The 25049-nt window shown below is 38.5% G+C and overlaps 1 protein-coding gene across 1 annotated transcript in view; it reads right to left on the bottom strand.

Annotated features, from left to right (window-relative positions):
• Positions 1–25049, bottom strand: part of TRDN (triadin) — a 274790-nt gene that overhangs the window by 53600 nt on the left and 196141 nt on the right. The window contains 8 exon segments of the mRNA XM_053973292.1: positions 5556–5606; positions 6181–6227; positions 8018–8072; positions 13033–13083; positions 13599–13649; positions 15645–15668; positions 18271–18318; positions 23936–23962. Coding sequence (XP_053829267.1) covers positions 5556–5606; positions 6181–6227; positions 8018–8072; positions 13033–13083; positions 13599–13649; positions 15645–15668; positions 18271–18318; positions 23936–23962 — 354 coding nt within the window.

Here is a 25049-nt window from a genome sequence, read left to right as displayed (position 1 = left end):
TTTTGCTTTTTTTTCCTCTTTTTTACTGCCCCAGGGGTGAGGTGGTTTGGGTGGAAGAAGCATGGGGACCGTGCTATCTGCCCAACAAAAGGAATTTTATTCCCAAGTTAAGGAAATCCTTTTGGTGAAGGGCCGATACCCAAAAAGTTTAGTTAAGAAATTTGTCCGGTGGTTGTTCTTTGCTTTCCCCCGTCTGTCTACCGAGGACGCGCGCAAACCAGAATTTTGGGAGCAAGTGGGAAAAAGGCTAGCAGAGGGGATCGGTAGGGATCCCTCCATAGATGACTGCTTCCCTAAATTCCATTTGCTGATCACAGATGTAGTAAAATCAGACCCCGCGCGAAACTCGGTTGGGGAAAGGAAAGAACCATCCGGAAAATCTGTTACTCCCTCTGAATCTGTTTCCCCATCCCCTTCTCCTACCCCTTCTTCCCGTAACCTGGGTGGGCGAGGGGGGGCACCCCGTCAGTCTGAGACGCAGGGCAGCTCCACAAACGTGGACCGTGCGCCTGGCTCCCCCAAGCCACCCCGGCGTCCCTGCCTTAGCGAGATCGGTCGATTCGCTGAGGCCACGACCCTAAACCCCTTTTCCAATCCCTTGTTCCCAGTTGAAAATCCCAGTTTCGGCGCTACCCCGCGCAGTTCTGTTTCTTTAAATCCCTTTCTTTGTTCCTCTGAGGAGGCCGAGGCCACGTGGTCGATCCCTTTGTCTTCCCAAGATGGAGGGCGGCCACATGGCAGGGTCTCTTCTTCCCACAACCCCTTTCTGTTCTTTGTTCCCGGTGTCCCCGCCTTTGACCCAACCCCCACCTGCCTCCCTGTGGGCGTGGGCGCCGCCCCCTCGGGAGTTCAGGTTGCTCCCTCACCCATTGTTCCCCCTCGAATGGGTGTTCCCTCCAGTCCTTTGCATGTCGTCCCTGCTGAGTCATCGACTCCGCCCTCCTCCACCGGGGAGAGCTCTGCCATCTCCACCCCGCTGCCTGAGGGAGGCAGCCCCCGTCCTATTGCCCGTACCCTGTCCCCATCTTCCCATGGGTCCCGGAGATCCGGGCGGGAGGGAAGAGGGGGGAGGGAGGAGCGGGAACCCCTACCCCCATCTTCCCATGGGCCCCGGAGAGCCGGGCGGGAGGGAAGAGGAGAGGGGGGGGGACGGGAACCCCTACCTCCAAGTTCCCATGGGCCCCAGACGTCTGGGCGGGAGGGAAAAGGAGAGGGGGGGGAATCGGAGCCTCTGCCTCTGCAGTCCCAGGGTTCCCGGAGACCCGGGAGGGAGGGAAGCAGGGGGATGTGGGTTTCTGAGCATTTTCCAGATTCCGTGGAATGGGTCGAGCCGACAGATGAGAGGCATGTAGAGGGATCAGAGGTTCAGGACAAGTTTGTCCTGGAAGCGGCATCCATGAACACTGCTGCCTTGGATGCCGTGCCTCCAAAGAACGCTGGTCCGAAGCAGCCTCCAGCAAGACGCCAGTGCTTCCACTGCAATCAAAGAGGACATTTTGTGGTTCAATGTCCGTTTCTGGGCAGGGCACCCCCAGGGACAGTGGGAGGGGGGAGAGGGGGGGAGGGAGATCCCATTCCCCCAAAAAACTGAAGAAACAACGCGCACCTGCCTCGCGTGAAGATAAAAGTAAGGCAGGCCACAGCACCTTAAGGAGAGCTGTGAGTTACCAAGTAACTGTGCAGGTGGTAGTTCAGAACATCGGGGTGCCTTTGAGCGTGGCAGATGACCCCACCAATCGGGGGGTTGCATCAAACCGCAGGCGACGCAAAAGAAAAAAGGACCCTACAATCTCTTTAAAAAATGTTTTCCCCAAAGCCCCAGTCTGTGTGTGTCCCAAATCCCCATGTTTGTAATAAAGTTGTTTCCTAGTTTCCCTATCCCTAAACACCCTGAAAAGAACCAACCCCAGCACCATCTCCAGGCCCTCTCCACCTGCGTAGCAGTCACCGCAGTTGCAGCACCAGAAGAAGCTGGGAGAAGAGGCCACCGCTTGAGAGACTGAATCAACACCACTGCTTTCTTTTTATATTTTATTAAGCGGGGAGATGTTGCATCCCGGAGTTTGGGTTTAGATTAGGGTTTTTAATTTATGTTAAAATAAGTCAAGTTCTGTAATCCCGCGTTTCCCCCGCGTTGTTCCCGCCCGCGGTTTCTGCCCCCATGTTGCCTGCTGCCGGCTCTTACCCCTGTGCTGCTCCTGTAACCACCCTGCCGTCCGGCCCTGGGAAACCCCGTGCTAGCCACACGATCCCGTTCAGCCCGCTCTGGCTCGGTGCCCGCCCCTGCGGGGCTCTCTGGTTGGTCGCGGTTGCTGACATCATCGCCACGGCAGCCGCCCCTATTGGGCGGCAGGCCGTGGATCCTCTCGCCCCGCCCCTCTATAAAGCCTTATCCCGCCGGCAGTCAGACGCCATTTTCTCCCATGCGAGTGCCGGGAGCGGTCGCGTCTTTCCATCGACCCGCGCCATACGTGACCAATAAACCGTTCCTGCCAAGCACGGAGTAAATGGACAAATTCCTTCCTCTTTGCCGGATCCCTACCGCACGGTAACAGCGGTTGGCCAGCCCACGCGCCCGAGACACGGAGCCGTGTCCGGGAACCCGCGGCAGCAAACCCCGGCAGCACGTGGAAGCTACGCCACAGCCGGGCTCCCAAGAGCCGCGTGCCGCCGGGGAGAGCAAAAACCCACGCCGCATGTCTCTAATGTGATCTTAAACTTCAGTAGAGTTAAACTCAGCATAATTCACACTAAACATTCAAATCTTCATTCTTGTGTTTTGACAAGCAGGAAACTATAAGACTGTAAGACAACACAACATCGATTTTTATGTTTCTTACAGTGTTTTAATCTATAGGTCAAAAAGTTAGGCCATGTAGAAAAAATCTGCCTGAAATGAAAGTTCATTTCTGAACATACCTCATACTTTCTACTGCTATACCATAAGAAAAATCTTGCATATGTTCTATCAGCTACTACAGGAATAGGACTTTTACTATAAAGAAAAGAAAGATTGTAGAGTTGATAATTTCTGGGTAGTAACTTTCCTTTTCAAATATATTGAGCTTCATGTGCAGCCAGTGGAAGTCTACAGTGTTTAATTAAACATGTCCTTTCTTGAAATAATTCAGTTTTGGAATTTGACAGGAGCTCTTATTCACCAGTTGTTTCACTGTCTGATCAAACTGAGTAAATGAAGTCCTTTTTAAATACTTATTCTTTTTATAGTTGAGTGGGTGTTTGACACTTCACTGAAGCTAATTCATTAGCATTGCAATTAAAACATTTTTACAGACATGTATTTCTTCTTTACAATTCTTGATCTTTTGAAGTAAATAGGATTTTATTCTCATTATTACTTAAATAAATCAATCTTCCAACCAGAAATATTTATGAGAAGAATTAGAGAAGAAACTCAATGATAAGGTCAAGAGTCAAATGCTTAAGGGTCTAATTAATGTTTAACTGTTCATTAACTATGTTGCATGGACATTTTTGCAAGAACCTAACAGGAAGACCATAGGCCTTGCTTGCCTCAAGCTTGAAATAATAAACCAAGTTCTATTAAACCAATAATCAATATATAAAAATCTGCCCATACTTAGAATCATAAAATTAAAATTGTAAAAGATCTTTAAGATCAAGTCCAAGTGTAGTCTAGCACCATCATAGTTTTTTTGCTGCTAAACCATGTCCTCAAATGCCATATCCATAAATTTTTAATACTTCCAAGAAAGATGACTCCACCACTTATCTGGATGGCCTCTTTCAACATTTTCCAACTCTTTCTGTGAAGGGTTATTGCTCCCTGTTGGCTAAAGTAAACCAAATGGAATGATACAATGATGTGTCCCTATTTTTTCTAATGCCCTGGACCTTGATCTGACAATTCAGGTTCATCTACTTTGACTACTAAAAGGAGTTTCAGACTCTTTAAGCCCTAGTTCATTTTCACAGAAATATAAAAAGGTTTGGGTTGGAAGGAACTTTAAAGATAACCTAGTTCCAACCCCCCTCCCATGGCAGCAGGGACATCTTCGAGTAGGTCACATAAATCAGAGCCCCATCTGACCTGGCCTTGAACACTTCCAGGGGTGGATCCACAACTTCTCTAGGCAACCTATTCACCAACCTCACAGTAAAAAAATTCTCCCCATATCTAATCTAAACCTACACTCTTTCGGTTTGAAGCCATCCCCCCTTGTGCTGTCACTACATGTTCTTGTAAATAGTCTCATTCCATCTTCCTTGAAGACTCCTGTAAGGTACTGGAAGGCCACAATTAGGTCACACCAAAGCCTTCTCTGCTCCAAGCTGAAGAAACCCAATTTGCTCAGCTTTTCCTCATAGGAGAGGTGCTCTATCCCTCTAATTATCTTGGCGGCCTCCTCTGGATTTGTTCCAGCAGGTCCATGTCCTTCCTGTGCTGGGGACCCAAGAGTTGGATGCAGTGCTGCAGGTGAGGTCTCACCAGAGCAGAGCAGAGGGAAAGAATCACCTCCTGTGACCAGCTGGCCACACTGCTTTCGATGCAGCCCAGGATACAACTGGCTCTCTTGCCTGCAAGAGCATATTGATGGCTCATGTCCAGCCTCTCATTCACCAGCACCCCCAAGTCCTTCTTGACAGGGCTACTCTCAATAGCACTTTTTTTTTGCTAGCACTTAAGGCTTTACTTTGATTCTGAATGATACAACTCTACAAAGTAATAGCTGATTTCTGCTATTCTGCTATACACTAGGTGAAATAGCTGCACTAAAAAACTTGCAAATGTTGTCTTTCATAAGTTTGTCAGAGAAAATATTGTCTCAATATTTCTAGTGTTCCTTAGGGAAACTCTAAAATAGGAAGCAGTATTATTCAGTTATCTGAAACACTTTTCAAAACCAACTGGAAGATTTCAAGATAGACTACTACATTCCTATGACTGTTATTAGCTAACAAGATATTACATATTTTTATCCATGTTGAATTATTTACACATTTAACTTGAACAACTGTTTTATAATGAAAAAGTGGCATTTAGTCCACATATGCAAATAGGATAAAAGTAAACTAAGTTTTGTTTGAATTTGTTTGATATGAATAAATAAACTTGAACACAGCTGGTTAATTATAATTACAGTGCCTAAATATGCCTAGTATTTGAGATGTATTACAAATTGTAACTGATTTTTATTTGATGGCTAGTTCTGATATTTCAATATAAGAAGAGAGAGAAAAGTGCAATCAAACAATATGTAGAAGTAAAATGCAATCTGAAATTACTAATTTAAATAGAAAGAATGAGACACAATCAAGAAAAAAGAAACTAGTTCCTTTTGACTTTAGGGTCTATAAAATACCATGGCTACAACTTGCTTGTATAGCCTCATATACACCTGTCACTTGTTCAATCAGGTAAAAAGAATGTTCAGCAGCAAAGGATGCCATTCAAGGATATTTAGAAATAGCAAACCAAAGAAACTAGGATTTAATTTGTGACTCCTGGCACAATGGATTTATTTTCTCAAGTGAAACTTATGTTAAGGCTCAGTTCAATTTGGGATTGTTACCTTTTTCCTTAGGATTAGTTGAAGCCTTAATATCTTTTCGTTTTGAAGAGTCTGAAAAAGAAATCAAACACCAAAATGAAAGGAGAAAATTAGCAACATAAACATACACTGTGCTCATTGGTACTGTAACAAATGTGCATAACACCAGATCAGCCAAATGCATGAAAGAGATGTATTAAGAATTAGAATTTCCATTTAATTCAATAAAAGGCACAAACAAAAGTTGAAAGCAAACCAAAAATAATTCCCACTAAATTTGCTGGCAAAATTTCTGCAGGTCAAACCATGCACTCATTCCTATGCAGCCTATCATTTCAGCCTGTCATGTGCATTCAGTAGCAGCTCTGTTTCTAATTCACTCAGAACAGACTAGCACTCCCACTGCAATATTGGCTGTGCAGGTCAGACAGCAGTTAAAGAACACCACAATAAGAAGTGTTACGACTTTATTATTTCTGAATCATGTCAGACACTGCTCCTTTCAATATATCAGATCTTTTAAATGAGAAGAATCTAGGTTTGGTCCCTTTTCACCAATAGCCTGTAATTCAAAATATATCAAAACTGCACTGAGATACCAGCAGAAGACTTGTTATTTGCCAGCCACATAATTATAAGACATTACCTTTTTCCTTTAAGGCTGTTGGAGGCTTCACATCTTTTCTTTTTCCACTCTCTAGAAAGAAACATTTAACATTTATCACAAGTCAGGTTAGGGAAATAAGATGACACTTGAATAGAAAGCAAGTCAAACAATTTGATATGTGGAGAGCAATGGAGATGTGATAATTAAATGGATTTAACAGCATGGAAATAAAGAACAGGACAAAAAAACAAGGTCATCCATTCATCTTTCTAGTCTTGGATATGCAAAATAATAAGCCTTCAAAATGTCATTAGTTTCTCTGAATCTAAGGAAACTGTGGAGCCCTCTCTCATGCAGGCAATGAAGAATTACTTAAAAAGAAGAAAGAAATTCTACAGAGCAGTTAGCATCAATGATTTTTTCTTTTGCTGAACCCAAATAAAAATTAATCCACATTGATACAATTGAAATATTAGGAATACTCCTCTTAAAAGCCAGAGGCTGCTAACAAAGGTAAGTGGGAGTTTTTTATTCAAGAATGACAAAAGGACCAGCTACTCATTCAGGACTCCAATACTCTTTTAATATTGAAGAGGCCATATGGATATTGCCTGTGAACAAAATTTCACTTCCTGTGTATATATAGCCTTTTAAAATGACAAGCACACTGTCTGTAAAAGAAGAGCAGTGCTCATGTACAAATGTACATTCATATATTTTATGTCAAAATTAATAGTTCAGGGACTTAATTGTATCTTTAATTTTTTTTCTTCAGTATATGACAAAGTATTAAAGGAGATGAGAAAAAAAAAAAACAAAACTGATATTCTAGTTCTCCCTTTCTAGTAACTGACAAGACAGAAATCAAGGACAAAAAAACCAAACCAACCAACCAAACAAATCCCCCAAAAGCCCCTCCAAAATTCAGGAGTTAGCTAAGCACAAATAAAGGAAAACTATGATCTTCTTCTGGTGCTCAGATGAGCCACAGGGACTGAGAGCAGTGGCATAGAGGAGAATTCTCAGCCACAAGGGATGCCCTGGCTTCATATCCTACAGTTTTACAAGGAATAACATTCCTTGCAGAAGTGTGTCATTTTGTTCTATATCTATTCAGCAGCCATAATCTGGACTGCATCAAATATGTCCAGCTTCCAAAAAATGGAACTTTGTAACAATTTGGACTTCAGGTATGCTGTTCCAGCTCAGGAACTAGGCACAGTACTGATAGCCTTTGCTGTTTAAATTTTTCAGCTGTTTCAGTATTCTCCAGAGAGTGTTCGATACACATTGTGTTGCTGCAACTAGAGTTTGCTCCAAATAGATGCTATCAAGCAACCCATGACACCTGTGAGAACAGTTAGCAGTGGTCTTGCAGCTGAAATGACTAGAGACAGAGATGTATGTGCCTGCATTGCCAACAAATTAAGAAAAAATCTTGTCATATCAGTCACCCTCAAACACCTGGATGTGACAGTAGCCTCAGTCAGTTTCATTCTCAGACACCCACATTCCTGAGCTGTAGCCACATGAACCAGAATTAGTCTAGTTCCCTTCAGTAATGTTCCCACTAAGGGATTCAGACAACTCGTTTTTGACAGACTAACATCTAAAACTGGTATAAAAACAAATTTTATTATTTTCCCCAAGATGTAAATTCAAATATCCGTATTTAAAAGAAGACCAGATGATTTCTAGGGATCCTACTGGGATCTGTACAGCACAAATATTATTAAAAACAATATGATGGCTAAAATAATCTAAACAGGAACCAAGATGGGTTTGGTTTTCCACACTTCTATATACCTACTCAAGAGCTCTTTCTAGACTGAAAAATTGTTCTGATATTCAGGTCTGGATTTCTTAACTTCTTCACTTACCTTTTTCTCTTATGCTCTCTGAATTCTTGGGATTTTTTCCTTTCAGGGAATCTGTAGGAAGAAAATTATGTTTTTGAGACTTAGAAGACAAGAGTAAAAGAAAAGTCAAAGAAAAGTCAAGAAATATTTAAAAACCAAGACTAAAATTGTGAACATAAATAGATCTTGACCTCTCTTTATATCCTCTCTAGAGACTCTCTCATATTTTTAAGGTGCAATAACATTAGTAGCAAAAGCAAGAATAGAAATTGCTTTTGGCAACTGTCTGTAAAGACCACATAGAAGAGAGAAATTCAAAAGAGGGAAATGCAGGCAATAACACAAGATTAGGAATTCTTTGAGTCTTATCCAAAACTTCATGAAGACAATTTCTGCTTTCTCTGTCTGAAGACTATATCTTTTGCCTCAGTCCTTCAGGGAATATGCATTCAGGGTCAGCAAGCACAGGAAAAGCATACACTATATTGTGTAAATAACTAATGTTTAAATATTTTTTTCAAGCCACAGTCTCTTGACATCTTAAGTGTTTTTATCAGGGAAATTTGGAGAAAATATTTTTTTCCAAAGTGAAGAAATAATTAGATAGGCTTTTGAATGTATGCGGTTTGACTGAGAGAATATCACAGCCTGCAGAATACTAAATCGACCCAGCTGCATTCCATCTGACAGGATATAGCATCTAAGCATATAGGAAAAAAGCATGCCATTTATTCCAACTGAAAGTAAATCAAATCTTCAGTAAAACAGAAAAAGCTAAAAGAAGTTCCTTTACAAACTAATTTTAACTCTGAACATCCTCCTGGCTGCAATGGTACCAGGAAGTGATCCCACTTATCCATCTGGATTTAAGTGTGAGTTGTAAAAGAAAAAAATCACTTCCAGGGTGGCTGGAGCTCTTGGATAAACCATGCTGCACAGGGATAGGTTATGAAATTAGGAGCCTGATCTTCACTGCAGCAGGTGGACTCTTCTTCATGGGACTGAGAGAAAATTTCTAGTGTGAAGCCTGAAACCCTTTGAGGTAGCCTCTGTGTTGAGTATATTAAAAGACTTGAGGCAACAGCTGCCCCACTTGATCACTTTACTCTGGGCACACTGGTGATCTCAGTGATCAGCAGCCACTCTTGCAGCCACAGCCACAAATCTTTGGTCTTGTGGATTTTGTGCCATATGCCCATGCTGTTTTTTTGCCATCCATGTAGCAGATCTCTCTCAGATTTCCTATAATATGTAGCTCCTAAAGAAGGTTCAGCACTTTTGAGTCTTACAACTTTTGGATGCAACTCAGTGCAGGACACTTTACATGGTGCACCAAGTTCCCCACTCATTGAGCCAAGGACACAGAGATCACCAGGTCTGCTTTTCTTCCAGGGAGCAGGTTTTCATTTTCAGAAATTTAAACAGCTACTCACTGATGACTTTTCAAACTTCTGCTATCAACTGACCCCTTTATTGCTGGTCACAGAAGAGAAAAAAATAAAGCTGGGTCAATGCTTTCCTTCCACATTCTGCTCTGGGGGTGAAGCTGGGTCAGGTTAGGAAGATGGCATAGAATGATGAAGCAGCAGCAGTGTGTGCTATCCTCAGGATAAAGATATAGTTCTCATGCAAATGACAATGATGACAGATAAATAAATGGAAATAGACAGAAATGTGAACTGCTACTACTCACAATATAGCTCCATATTTAAGGAGAAAAAAGTGTGTTACAAGTTAAGAAAAAAATGTCACAGGTAAGATATTATTTCATGTTACTTTTGCTTTAAAGGAAATGTAAGTACATTGCGTAACAAGTATAAATCAGCTCATTTGTTTCTTTAATGACAGTATACTATAACACATATGGCAAGAAAGAAATACACACTACTGACTTATTTTCCCTATCAACCTGTGCGTAAAAATAAATAAGTTTAGTATCCACACATATCTGCCATAAGAAAATATTCAAGGACATCCCAAAACATGTCAAATGCAAAGAAGAAGAAAAAAATCATTTGTATGGAAAATAAATCATGGAACACAGAGTGAGAAGGAATTTATGTTATCTATACAGGATAAATGCTGTCAATAACTCAGCACAATGCAAATATCTAACAAAAACCCATTGAGGAGTTATATATGAAATATTACAAACTTTTAGTGCCACTGTTACACCCTCTGGATGAATGAAGTTCTACTCTGGTTAGCTGGGTAAGATACCTACCGAAAAACCATGTGACGAGTTATAACTTAGAGTTTCATTAGCCTCAAGTTATGCTTACACCAACAGAAAATCACTTTTTATATTTGTGAGTACAAATGGGCTTCTTTACTCGTCTTTATTGCAGGGAAGAGCTGAAAAGCCAGTTATAAATTCAGACAGAGTCTTGAGATGTCCTGTATCACTAAGGAGTGGAAAACATATTGTTCCAGTGCTCTCTTTTAACTACTCTCAATAAAATTAGGCTCCAAGACTGAAGACATTTTATTCACCTCATAAAATAGATAAAGTAACTTTGTAGGGTTATGATCTATAGAGTATCTCAGCAACAACTCCAAATTCAGGGATTTATTTTTCCTTTTTCTGCTTTAAATAAAACCACTATGCTTCAGTTTGTGAAAAATAGCCTGCTTCGGGATAAGGTTTTTGGTCTGGACATCATCCTTGTTCAATCAAACTTAGCCCATCCTTCAAAGGGAATGAGGTGTGATGATACCTCTTTTATTGCATAAGGTGCCAGACACACATTAATCACCACAAGTATTTAACACTTCACCTGGAAGTGTTCCTTTATTTAGTTTACATGAATACTAACAAGCTCCCAAGATACATAAATAGGAAGTATATGCAGTCTTAAAAATCCTTACTTTCCTGTGTACTTTGATATATTTGTATTTTCCAGAAAGATCCACTTTAAGAAAAAAATTGCAAAACACCAAGTTGGAAAGAGTAAAAAAACCTGTGACCTGGTCAATAACATTTACAGAGGCCCACTCATGAGGCTTGAAGAGGTCATGGAGAGGGGAAGGAATGGCATGCAAACAGGCTTTGATTAATTTATGAACCACAGTTTGGGCAGATATGATGACTGAAATGGGGGACAAATAATGTGAAATATACGTTTATGCAGCAGAGTAATCCACAATGCAATAAGAAAATACACAACTAAGAAAGGCACCAAGGTTTCTAGAAGTTTCTCCCCACAGCTTTGTAAGTTGCCCCTATAGTCTTTGATGTTGGTATATTTTCAGCTGAGCTCTGCAGCTCACTAATTAGCATCCTCGTTTTTAGGCACAGGCACAGAATTATGCCAGTTTGATGCCTATTATGGGAAACAGTGATGGCTGAATCAGTAAGAGCTCTCAGGATCTGAGGGACAGGCTCAGCTGGGCTGTATATCAGTGCTACTGCAGGGGGTCAGGAACCTGTGATGTCTTTACAGATATATTCAGCAGCTAGTTTTCAGCTGTATTGACATTTAAAAGAAATTCCTACCTGCTCTTTTCTGAAGGTTGGGTGGAGAAAGTCTAGCCTCCTTCGTCATGTTAGAAGGACCTGTAATTACTAATTACTAACAACTTAGTAATTGAAGTTGTTGATAAGTGAAACATGAGCATAAGAGACAAAAAGCAGTGCTGTGGCCACTCTCAAAAAAGGACACACTATGGAAACTTTTTCAGTGCTGGCAAACCACTATCCATGTGCTCTAAAGAATGTCTTATCAAAGAGAAAAAAGTTTTCGGTCTTCTCTCTTTTTTTCTCCTCTCCCTGCCTCCCTGTAATCCTTTGAAAGGAGCAGCAGGCTGAATACATGTGCTCCATGCAGGGCTAGAGGGGGCAGAGTTGTCACTCAAGTGCTTCTTTTAATTTTCCAGCACAACACCATCAAGCAGACACAGATTATAGGCAGTCTTTGGAGAGGGCCACAGGACCCCATAGAGTTTGGATATACAGTTCTGGTCCAGATAACTAAGCTTGTGTAAATGCGGCACGTGTACATTAGGAGTAGAACACACACAGAAGCACAATATATGCACCATAGAATTTGCAGATTGTCATAGTTTAATTTAAATTTTTGAACAAAGAAATGAGTGAATGAAAATAGCTTCTAGGATTTTGAAAATATGTCTAGCAATAAATTATTCCTCCTTTGCTGTATATGTTTTTGTCATCTTTCAATACTGCTTGAATTTATCTCTTCATTCAGTTCTTTGAAATTGTATAGAATGACTGTAACTTGAAATAATTATAGACTAAAGTCTACATATTTCAGACCACATCTATCTATATATAGCTATAGACATAATGGTTATAGACTATAACTTAGAATAAATATTAACTTGACTATGGTAGATCTTTTTATTCTGAAGTTGTCAAATAAGACTTATTCATAAGCAACTTCTTCCAAATAAAGTTATTTCTAGAAAGGAAGGAAGAAATAAGATGTGTAAAAAGCACCCAATAAAACAATTGATGAAAGGAAATTTAACTGAGTTAACCATCTACTCTGATCAAATTGCCAAAAAAACCCCAAAAACCAGGAATACAAGAAAGATTCAGACCAGCTCTCATGTTGCAGATGGTTGACTGGATGAATCTCTGGGGTTTTAGCTATAACTTTTAAAGAGTATAGAAAGCATATTTCCCACTCATGTGCTCATAAACCTTTCTTTCTTCCTAATTTGTTCACATATTTGTGAAAGATTCACTTCAGAATTTCTTAACTGGCCCTTATTAAAGACTTGTCATTGTTCAGACCTTCTTTGCAAGGTACTTAACTATTCCACAGAGTGGTTTATGATACTGATGTAATTAATTTTGAGAACTCTGAACTTTAATTCTCAATATATTCTATTTATATTCCCCCCCACCTTTTTAATGCTGTAGATCCTGTAGAATATTTTAACTAATTTAATTTTGATAGGTTAAGATTTATAATGGAAAGATCGATAATGATTGCTTAAAAAATTCGCATCTTCATTCTAGTTTGTGTGGTTTTAGCGAGTCCAATATTTTATTATGCATTCTTACCTTTTTCTTTCAAAGATGTAGGATTCTTCCCTTCCTTTTCTTTAGCATTTTCTGTAAAAAATAATTTATTAATCTTCAAGCTAAGGTGTTAAATGGTTAACATCTAATGCCTCTAGGATAATGATTGATTGAATGATTGGTGGTTTCCAACTGACACAAGATACCAATTAAATGTGTAGCACAAAATTAATTTTCATCAGTTTTAGCATGCTCACAAAAAGAAACAACAAATTTTCTTAAATTTGATGAAAGAACAAAGATCACTCAAAACTTATTTCACTTTGCAGCTCATAATAAATGTTAACAAGTGTTCCTAAATTCTGAGTTTAGCCTTCTAAATTTTCATAACCAGTGCTCTCTTTGCACTTCTAATTCAGGTAATGCAAATTAAGTTGCATCATAAATTCACTGAAATAGTATTATGGTTATAAATTCCTAACTAAATCATACTTTAAAAACTGAAATGCAATGCATTCCAAGTTGGTTTTTTTTCTTTTTTTTTTTTTTTTTTTTTTTGAATGCACATAGATCTTACAGTTATATACAAATTCGTCTTGCCACATTACCTTTATTTTTTGTGGCAGCTGGAGATTTCAGTTCTTTCTCTTTTCCAGGATCTGTAAAAGAATCAGTTACACCAATAAAGTGACAGTCAGAAGCCACAACTGAGTGAAGTAATGAGATTTAACCAGAGGAGAGAATGAAGCATATAGATTGCGCAAGAGACTAAAAGTATACATTGGAAGGCATGGTTAAAGTTGAGTTATTGGAAGTTTTGTACAAAATTCACCGGGTATCATTCAGAAAGTTCAGTGCACAAAATGTGTTTTGTAGATTAACTATTGTAGATTTAATTAAAAAATTTGCAAACTTCAGCTTGTATGAGACAAGGACAGTTTTTCAGTGTTCTTAACCAGAAAGGTCAAAACTGATGCTTTGCCAAGTTTGACTCATTGGAGCTGACTGTGGCCTACTTCCCTCATCTGGGATTGCCCATTCTTGCTGAGCAAGGCCAAGGGTCTTCTTATTGGATCTATTCTTTTCTAAAGGCCTGAAAATGCTGATGCTGATCAAAGTGAGTGAACAACACAGCAGTGACAAATAGGGGGTGAAGAGATGCTTTCATCCTGCCTACAGACAGGTAGAGAAGATGGCTAGGCCACACTAGCCTTCCTCAAGGAAGGGTAGTCCCCTGAAAAAAGCATAAGAAATAATTTGCATCAGATAGAAAACAGAACATTTTCAGACAAAATGTGAGATCATTATTCTGGACTGATGAAAGATCTCCAAAGCTTTCGACCACAAAATTAAAAAGGCAGGCAAGACTGTCCCAAAACAGTAAATTCAAAAAGATCAGAGACTTGGATTTTGACTTCCTGCATTTTAAGTAATTTAATCACCTAACTGCTGCTTAAATTGTATTATACATGTCATCTGAGAAATGCTAATAGGTGTTTTCTGGAAAAACTTAAAAGTACTAGGTTCTCCATCACATATGAAGCAAAAATTCCTTCTATTGAAACACTCAGCAGCAATTCAGTGCCAGGAAGAAGTCAAGACTCCTGATGAGGAGGAGTTTGTGTTTAGGAGATGGAGGTTGTGTTTAGTAGATAGATATGAAAATTGCATAAGCTACAGTAGGTAGTTTTGGTGGTAATTGTTTGCTGCCTTAATGACACACAGTTCACAAATTGTGTCTTTTATTATAAAAGCAGAGACTGTGTCCAATAGCAATTTATCTTGATATCAATAAAGCTTCTTGTTCATGTCTTAGTATTTGTCTCTGACTAAGACAAACTGAGGTGCTGGGGAATCTGATTTGAGGGAATCCATAAATAATAACTTTTTATTTATGGTAGAAATAGCCGTCAAGTGGAAAAACCTAATTTGCTGTTGACATTGAAAGACCTCTTCTGTTGGGACTGATATCAAGAGATAAATTTTTCATTATTTTTCTCCTTCTACACTGTGTTTCTAAAAAGGCAATACTAGATACTTCCATACAGTATAAATTTAAAGGAGAAGACTTGGGAAAGAAATCTGTTGAACAAGGTCAAAAATGCAATTTTATTGAAATAAAGCTGTCTCTTCTATTCCTCATTACATCTCAGACATCTGCTTCAGAAACTGCTCCAGCTTTCCTGCTTTGATCTTCATGTTTTATACTCACCAATTTATTATTCAGGCCCTTATTTTCAAAATGAGAAAATACACAAATTTACTGCAGACATCTGTAGGCATATTTGGTGGACATATTCAGACATATTCATAGTTCTAATAACAAAACAATTTTTTAAATATTAAGTTAATCACAGAAGACTCTGCAAAGAGAAATAAAATTCAGTGGGAAGACTGAAAAACATTTTCTTCTATGCTCGTGCGTAATGAAAAATTCCCATGAGGTTCATGTTCAGTGCAATAGTGTCTACAAACAAATGAAGCTGAAGACAGAGCTTCAGCCAAAATAAGTAATTTAAAGCATGTCATAAAGCCTTTACTTTCAGAAGCCCACCAGTAAGAAATTAAAGCTGTTGTACACCTCCTTTATTAAGAGCACAGTTACTCAAACTCTTGTGGAAGATGTTACTTTAATAAGTAAAACTATAGCTTACTTCCTTGTTTCATCTTTGGTTTATCTGGAGAAAGAGAAGGGAAAGGAAACAAAAAATGAAAAGAGAAAAGTAAAAGGAAAGGTTAGAATACATGTTCACATGGGAAATTTTTTAAAATATAATCAACTACTGAAAATGTATTTAAATGCATGTTGACCCTAAGTGCTTAAATGTATCTTGAACCTCCACTGTTTCTTGACAGAGTATGTGAATAAAGTTCATGGTTCCCACCTTTTGCCTTTCATGCATGCACAAAGAACATGAAACCCCCATGTCTGATATGATCTTCTTTAACTGATGGCAATTCTCCTTTCTTAGTCCTATTGGATACCACCAGCAAAAAAAAAAAAAAAAGTTTATCATCTCTTTTAAATATTAATTCTCAGTAACAGGCATTAACTTGCTGGAAACTATCTGATATTTGCTCATGACATTTTTCAAACAAATAGAGATAAGTGCCTTCTTGCTCATCTTCTAACAGTAACAAATATTATCTGTAGTTTGGCTTTATAACTAATAAAAGACCATTGAACTGAGTTGTTGCTACAATCTTTCAGCCCATTTCCAGATGTGGGGGTTTGAGGTCAAAGCTGCAACAATCACTAAAACCTTTATCAAAAACAATGAAGTTATGTAGTGATTGCTAAGTACATCCAGCCTATAACACTCCAGATTTTCCTGCAAGTCTTCTTATACTGTTTTTTGTAGATTGCAAGTCCCAGTTTTGACCAGGACTAAATCCCTCTACTTTCTGAAATGTGTTCTGATGCAAATTCTGTGAATAATATAAGCACATGGTAATATTCAGAAAGCATCCAGAAAGGTTTTTTTTGGCTTGTTTGTCTTTGACTGATCAATGTGTTGGCAGCAGCTCCAAACATATAGGGTACAGAAATGAGAAGCAGAGGGAATTGCTGTGTGAAAGTGTTTGTGCTCACTTCTGTGCATCAGAGGAACTGAGCTGCTGCCAGCACTGGGAAGTAGCTGCAGAAATAGTTGTGACAGACATTACATGTTGCTCTTATTCCTTTGACTTGGAGAGACTAGATAGTGCTGGCATGGGGAGACAGTGCTGCTGCTGCTGCCTGCTGTCATGGGAAACAGTTTGCCGCCCTTTTGAGTTCCTTGGGTATCACAACCTGTGGTTTAGAAAACCCTGCTCCATGCCAGCCATGTGAAACTATAGTTTGTACTGCTCAGTCTGCGCTCTTTATGACACAGTTAAAATGTTTGGCAGATAAAATCCCAGCTAATGGTGGTACATTGGAGAAAGGATAAATCTTACAGCAACCACACACCTCATTGCTGCATGAGGCAGACAAAAAGAGAGGAAGCAGTGTAGATGTCTAGAGGAGCACTTGTGTGGCAATGGAAAATAATGTGAAGATACCCAGCCTAACAATGCCTGAAATCTAGGCCAAGGCCCACCTAATTATAACATTTTCCATGACAACTACCAAGCAGCTGACAGCTGCTGCAGGGTGTCTGTGCTGGCTTCAGTAATCGGAGTAAAGCTGAAGCTGAGAGACTGGAGAAAAGGAAGGGATAATAGCTCGACTGACCAAAGCTACACCAGTAAATATGTCTTACACCTTATACTAAGTGCTACTGGCAAGGTCATCATCAGGACTCTAGCTGCCAGTTTGAGATTGAGTAAGTACAAAAATCACCTCAATCACATAGAGGAAGCCTGAGATGATAAGCTTTGGGCATTTAGACACCCTTTTTATTACTTTACTTCTTACCCTGCTAACCTAAAAAAGAATGGATTGAGTTTAACAAGTGTACAAGAAGCAAGTATGCAGGATATAATGCTGAAGGTAACAATAATAAAAACAATAATAATAATAAATAATATAAATGTATATAATAGGAAAAGACACATCTTTAGATGGTTTAAAGCATCAATCCTCTTTTTGTGTTCACTCAGTGGCTTGAGTTTTGTTTTGGCCTTAGTGTAGACCATTCCTTGGTATTCCTGCTGTTGTTGGCTTGGGACACTGGATATAGGCTTTGTGTCCCTCTGAACAATGTGCCATTCATACCTGGTTCTTGCAGCCTTTCTTCTGGTGTTCCCACTCAGGCATTCCCACTCATGCCTTATCCATACCAATCCTAAGATTTTTGTGAAAAATTTCTACAAGGTCTGGTCTCAAAAGTTTTTGCGATTCTCTGCAGTGGACCTTTGTGGCTCTTCATGGGGCTGATGTTTCATCTGGGACAAGAAGGGTGGCTGAGCTGCCTTCGGAGAGCCTCTGCCCCTTTACTTCATTGGAAGTTACTCTCTTGGAGTAGCAAAGGCTAATCCCTGTCCAGGCTACAGGGGCAGGAAGCCTCTTGCAAGATCAGTAGAACACTAAGTCCCAGCACAGAACCTTTCATCTGAAGTGGGCAGCCATCTACCTGAAGCTTTTTGTTGGGGTGGTAGTTTTGTGGAAGTGGGACAATGCCAGTTTTATAATGGTAATTCCCTGTTGCTCTGACAAACACAGTAGAACTCTGAAAAAATACTGGTGAACCAACAGATTAAAAGGTTGCTGTCATCCAGCTCTCTGAATCTGAGGTTATTGTTTCTGTGCCATTGTGTTTTAAGAGAGATAACACCAACATGTTTTTTTCTTTTTACCTTGCACTGCTGCCTTTGTTGCTTTTCCTTCTTTTTTTTCAAGTCCTGCTGCAAATAAAAGATATGGTTTAAGTAAGATTTTTAGTCAGAGGTGTTGCTATGTCAAACAAAGTTCTTCTTAAATGCTTACATGTTATTTTCAGTCAGAAGTTTTCAAAGATTTCCAATAATGAGATTCCCCCCAAGATATGAATACATAATAGGTAATTTTTATCTGTCTGAAAGAAAAGCAATTTCTTTTTTTTTATTTTCTTTCAGAAAATAAATAGTAGGTCTGATCAAACAGAAGATGGGGCTGCCCAGTGCAGGGGGCTTGGAAGTAGATGGTCTTTAAGGTCCCTTCCAACCCAAACCATTACATTATTCTGTGATGTCAAGTGAAACAGGGGATAAACTGCAGCACATCTTCTGTAATGGAGAAGAGAGCAAAGCAAGCAGATCTTTACCTTGCCCAGCCATTTGAGAGTTCCCCAAGCAAGCATGGTTTTCTGTTTGCACCAGCAGAAACTTCCACTCTGCACCCCTGACACAGCAAAACATTGCCCCATATTCTCAGCTTTAAGCACATAGTTAGTCTCAGTGAAGGTAGCAGGCCACAAATGCACTGTATGTTATGGCATATAACTTGATCCTTCTGAATACTGAGATTTCTGTGGGCAAGCAAGAAGTGTGGATCAGACCATTTGTGAATCAGAGCTGCTTAACCTTTACTGACACCAGGGGAAGCAGCTGTAGCAGCCCAAGCCAGGATGCATGGACATATCCAATTGCTTATTCACAAGCTTGGCAAACACAGTTTGTAAATTCATTTACACATATTGGGAGACAAGGGATATTAAGGATGAAACTATCTAAGAAGAGGTGGTGCAAGAAGGGGTACCATTAGATTTTGCTCACATTAATATGGGTATCTTTTATAGTTTCTGACAATTTACCCTGCAGGTTTGGTGATGTACAAGATTATCTCTTTAGGACAACATATATATTTCTTATTTCATTGAATTATTTGGGGTTAAATATTGTAAATCTATAAATATACATGTTTAGCTGTAAGTGGCACTTCCAACACTTCTGTTAAATCAAGTTTTTGTGGCCATAATTTGCAATTATTACGATAAATAAAATCCTTGCTTTAATTTAAAAGGCTATTGTCTTACAGTGTTTGAGACAAAAAATGTGGCATTAAGAAAATAAGCTTCACTCTCATTATTTGAAAGTAATGTAAAGAACAAACAATTAGCATAAGTGGCAGGATGTAAAGTGGACAGTGAAAATTAATTTCTATCTGATGAGTATAGAAAATATCTGCTGCTTCAGGGTTATTAGTACATATAGCAACCTCTTAGTTTGTTATTTCACCCTGTCATTTTATTAGAACAAATCACAATTGAAAATTAAGAGTCTGGCTTTTAGAGAGAAAGTAAATTCCGAGGGTCATGTTCTGTTATCATTATTTATCCTGAGAATGTCAGGGAATTCAAAGGACCTATGAAGTGCCTCCATGTGTGCTCACTGCTTGCCTGCTTCCTGGACTGCAAGTCTGGCCCCAGGGGTGCCACCAGGACATGCTTTCAAGAGCATTCTGGAACTGCTGGGCATGATGGCTCAAGCAGATCAGCTCAGTTAATAAGCTATGGCCTGTCTGCAAGGTCTGCTAGTGGGCTGGTGGCCAAAGGAATGATCTTCTGCTTCCAGATTCCCTGAATTTGAGATTCAGTGAAAAGTCAGGTATCAATAGATGAACTGCTTCATGTTGAGTGGGATGAACCCACTCACAGGCATCAATTACTCCCTTCTGTGTGAGCACATGTTTGTGAGCAAGCTCCATGTAAATAGTGAAATATTGCACTTCTGCACCTCAGTTACCTCAGGGAACTTATTTTATTGAAGATAATCTTCAATTTTCCTGAAAATAAAATCTAGGTTGAAAATATATCTGACTCAATCCTCAAGGATAGAAATGGAATACTCCCTTTTTTTTCTAAGTACCTAATTTTTTATTGGTGTTCATGGACACAGAGAAAGCCAAAAAGAACCAAAGACCCTTAATATTTATTGTAGACCTCTGCTATTGTCATCCATATTACCTGGGCCCAGATCAGCAGTACTACTTATACTAACCATGGATTAGATTCTGATAAGCCAAGATGAATCTGAGCATTGAGCCCTGCCACTGAGCAAATCAATATCACAGTGCTTCTAAAATGCTTATTGAAGTGGTCAATATCTTGAAGAATAAGCCTATTTGAATATGGAAAGAAATATATGAAAAGGGACACCAGAAACCTGTCCCATACTCATTTCAAAATATATTTTTCACATTAGAACTGCAAAAGCAGCTATGACAAGAGTTAAATGAGTTATTGAGAACTATTATTTTCTTCAAAGCATTTTTATCCTTTTTAGCTGAAATGAAAGGAATTTTGGTTTGTAAAATTTCTGAAAGCCAGAATACTAATGGAATAAAAGGGTTTTTTTTGTTTTTTTTTTTTTTTTTTTTTTTTTTTTTGTTTTTGTTTTTTTTTTTTTTTTTGTTTTTTTTTTGTTTTTTTTTTTATACTGAACTGCAGGCTAGAAGAGCAGTGCAGCTTTCTGAGAAAATGAGGTGTTTAGTCATCAAATGTATGTGCTGGTGGTAGACCGAGAGTGTGGTTATCATGGAGGTACCATCCATTCCTTGAGAAACATCGAGGCTGCTATAACAACCAGTTATAGATATATTAACAGTATTCTGGCTTTCATCGCATTCAGTAATACAACACCACTTCCATGAGTGAGTGCTTGTAGAGAAGAACTTGCTGAGACAGAACAGAGCTCCAGTAACTTTTGGGAACTGCCAAGTAATATCATCCAGACATGGCAGAGAAGTATCTGGGAGGACAAACAGGGCATTCTATTATTCCCTTTGCTTTTTCAGAAGAGAGGCATGAGCTACTTTGGTGATGCTGAGAGATCTTTTATCATCAAGGTAATAGTTGTCACTTTGAAAAGTTTGTCACTTTTTACCCATCCATGTAGAGTCAGTGTTTGGAATAAGATTCAGAAGGTTTGGTTGTCTCTGTTTCTATCAGAATAGAGACAAGATTTCTGAGTAGGTCAAGATGTCATCTCTTCCACTGGGCATTTTCAAAGTTCTTGCCACTTCTGAATGGCAGCCTGAAAGATGATCTTTTTGTGAAAAATGATCCTGTTCCAGGTATTCCCTATTTGAAAAGTTGATCTTTTAGCCATATGACTTAGGTAATATGAATGCTGTAATACATTATAATTTTCTCCTCTGTAGAATGGCAGGCATTAAAAAAATAAAGAAATACAACCCTCCATCCCAAACCAAACCCACAAAAACTCCTGCATGAAATAATACAAAAAAAAAAATGAAGGTAAAATCAGGAATTCATCAGGGATTTATATTTTCAGTACAATATAGTTTCAAAAAATAGATTAAACAAATGGAGAAATACTCCCACATCTATTTTGTCATTTCTCAGCAAAATTATTGACAAGTTGGCATAATGTAAATCAAATGAGCAATTTACTTTATAATTGTTTCTCTGATTCCATCATAAACTCTTAGGAAACAAATGAGAGCAGATTCAGCAGATATTATTTTATGCTGAAAGTGGCCAGGAGAGCAATTCATCAGACAAATATTTGTGCAGTCTCAATAGTTGTAGGCTACAATCAAATTTGTCAGAATATTCTTATCCCAAAAGAGACAGGTTGCATAACTAGCATCAACATCAAAAATATGCATTCTAAAATGTCACTGATTTTATAGCTATTTTGAGATATTTGCCCAGTGTGATGGAAGACTGAAAAAAATCATTCCCACTGGAAACAAAAAACATTTCACTCACTGAACCCTGAGGTCAGAGGCTCCTTATTGTGACATCACAAAACTGAAGAAATCATTAACCTAAGAAGTGTATGTTATGGTTTAGGAACTGTTCTGTTATATGGAGAAATTTTTAAAAATTCATTCTCTAGTGGCTTGTGAGAAAATGCAAAAAAGCTCCATGTGCATTTGATAGTTCATAAGAAGTACAGGGTAGTGGGAATGTCCCACACCTCCTTCTATGCCAGCAGATTGATTTTGTTTAATTACCAAAGAAGATAATTTCATCAAAAGCCTTGTTTTTTTCAGAACAGAATTGTTTGCCTTCCATGAATATGCTAAAAAAATTTTACATTTGCCAACACCTACTGAATACTGAAAATCACATTCTGTCCAGAGAGCTGCTAAGTCTCTAAGGACTAACAGGAGAAAAATGAGAAACAAAAAAATAAATAGCAACAATGTAGAACAAAGAAATATGGATTGAAAAGATATTATTTTCTTGAGACTTAAAGAAAGGTTAAACACTACTTAATGACTACTATTAAACACTACTGCAGACAAGAATTTGTCTGCATCACAAAAGAATATAGAAGAAAATAACAGCATTCCTCTGTGATCCTTGCTAAGTGGCAAAAAGAACAGCTGTAACATTTTCATTTAAATATGATTTTCCCCCTGGGGTACAGGCTATGTTTGAGTTTCAAAATTAGCAACGTAAAGTTAAATTTAGATGACATGCTAACAAGAAATTTTTAAGAAATCAACAATTTCCCCAGAGTTAAAATCAGCTAATTTTTATTTAATGAGGAATAAAGCAAAGTTGTCATTATTTATACACTGGGGAACAATTTCAGGTTCAATATTACGTTGATCCTATAGTAAAACTAAGATGGCTGAGGCCAACACCTTCAGTTATGAGACTGTTCTTTTGACAACAGAAATAACAGAATTATTCCTATATTATATAATGGAAACCCATTGTTTCTACTTATCCTTAATTAACTGAACTACCTAAGACTTTTTTTTTTCTTCCTATTTGTCTGAAAGGGAATGCTTATAAAAGTATGGTGGTCATTGACATGAATAAACATGGACTACAAATGAAGGGCAGTTTGTAACCTGACATTCAATTTTCCATTTTTGTTTAAGTTACAGCTGAAATCTGTAATGTTTTTGAGGGCAATTTGGAGCTAGTAACTTACACTGTATGTCTGTAAAAACCAGACACTGATGTGAAACAATTAAATATTTGCTGTATTTGCTCAGCTTGAATTTACGTCCTTGATGTTTCTCACCAGCCCCAGTTCCCTGTGCCTTGTGGAAAGGAGGAACCTTGGAGCAAGCATTGATGATCTCACACCTCCTACCTCCTGCCATCAACAGTTCACGTATGAAAGGCAGGCAAAACCTGTTACACCAAACCTCCCTGCAAAACTCCCTAGACTCCTTAAAGAAAACAACTGTTCAGTCACTGGGTTTGTCCTGCAGTTAGAATGGCAAAAAGAGAAATATTGCTTTGTGTCATGCCTCTGTAGAAGATTGGTTACTTCTCCTTTCTGACTGTCACAAAAGCCTTATGGCTTGAGTTAGGGTTAGAAACTGAATTTCAGATTGTTGGAGAATTACAGTTAGTCCATGGAAAATTTGAGGAAAAGATGCCTGCTTTGAGATGCTGCAAGGAAGACACCATTATAATTTAAAAAGCTGTCTGTTTCAAATAAATCATACTGTTAAAAGTTTTTTTCACAAGCAGCTTTCTTTTCATTACAGTAAAGCTAACAGCAGCATTCTTCCATTTCAATTTTCAAAACCAATCAAATTATTCACCTTTTGACTTTGGAGTTTCTACAGCTGCTGTAAAATAAAACATTCACAGAAACAAATTGCATAAAAGAATACAGGAATAAAAATTGATCCTAACACCTCTTCCCTTTATCAATATGCTACTTATCTATGCAGAGCAGGATTTCATTTTTATGTAGACAAAAACTGACACACACGTGTGTTGCTTGTTTAGATAGTCTCATGGCAGATGACTAATTAACCTGCAGATTAAAAGCAGCGGGCGGAAAACAAGGCCAATGGGTAAGTTATATATGGAGCTTCAATAGCTCTGCTATTTTCAAGTGTGAGGATGAGACAAGGAGTAAAATAGGCTCCAGAATGAGCATATATTAAACATAGGTGGGAGGTATGCAATAGAAATGTTTTTTTAACAATCTCAGTGGTTTGCAGGAGCTAGAAATTTTTGCACTTTTTTTTTTGTTTTGAGTTTATTGAAACTTCTAGAATTGATACAGAGGAGGATCCAGTTTCAAAACTCTTCCTCTATATAAGTTTTCTCAGTTTCATTTATTTACTACTCTTCACAATTGCATTAACTTAATGCAAATTAATTGAACTACCACATATCTCTTTTTTTTTATTATTCACACCACTTTGAAGCACTGTGACAGGCTTTTATGTTATAGAAAAGGACAGATACATTTTTCTGCAAATTGACTTTCTACTGTAGGTATTTCTTGCTCTGAATTTGCATCTGAGAAAATAGAGTCATCTGATGAATGAGTCATCAAGCTTGGCTATGAAAGGAAAAAATCTTTATGCTCTCCCAAATTTGGATAAGCTGGAGAAGTGGGTTCCACATGGGAACAAGAGCACCTTGCTGCAACAATAAAATGCATGGGTGCTTGGCATAAAAAAAAAAAAAAATTAAACAGCCTACTTTTCTACTTTTTTTTTCTACCCTCCACATTCTGAACCTTGAATTTTGTGTTTGTTTCTTCATCCATTTACTGTAACTTTCTTTGAAAAGAGAAAGCTCTTAAAAGATAAAATAAAAAATTATATCCCTCTTGTTCTTCTCAGCATTTAATTAGATCTCAGTTCCAGAAGACCGAATGGTTGCTCCACATCCATTCAATTGCTTAAGTAACTTTAA

The sequence above is a fragment of the Vidua macroura genome, chromosome 3 (assembly GCF_024509145.1).
Source record: "Vidua macroura isolate BioBank_ID:100142 chromosome 3, ASM2450914v1, whole genome shotgun sequence".
In the NCBI taxonomy this organism is placed as follows: domain Eukaryota; kingdom Metazoa; phylum Chordata; class Aves; order Passeriformes; family Viduidae; genus Vidua; species Vidua macroura.
This window is presented reverse-complemented; position numbering and strand designations above follow the sequence as displayed.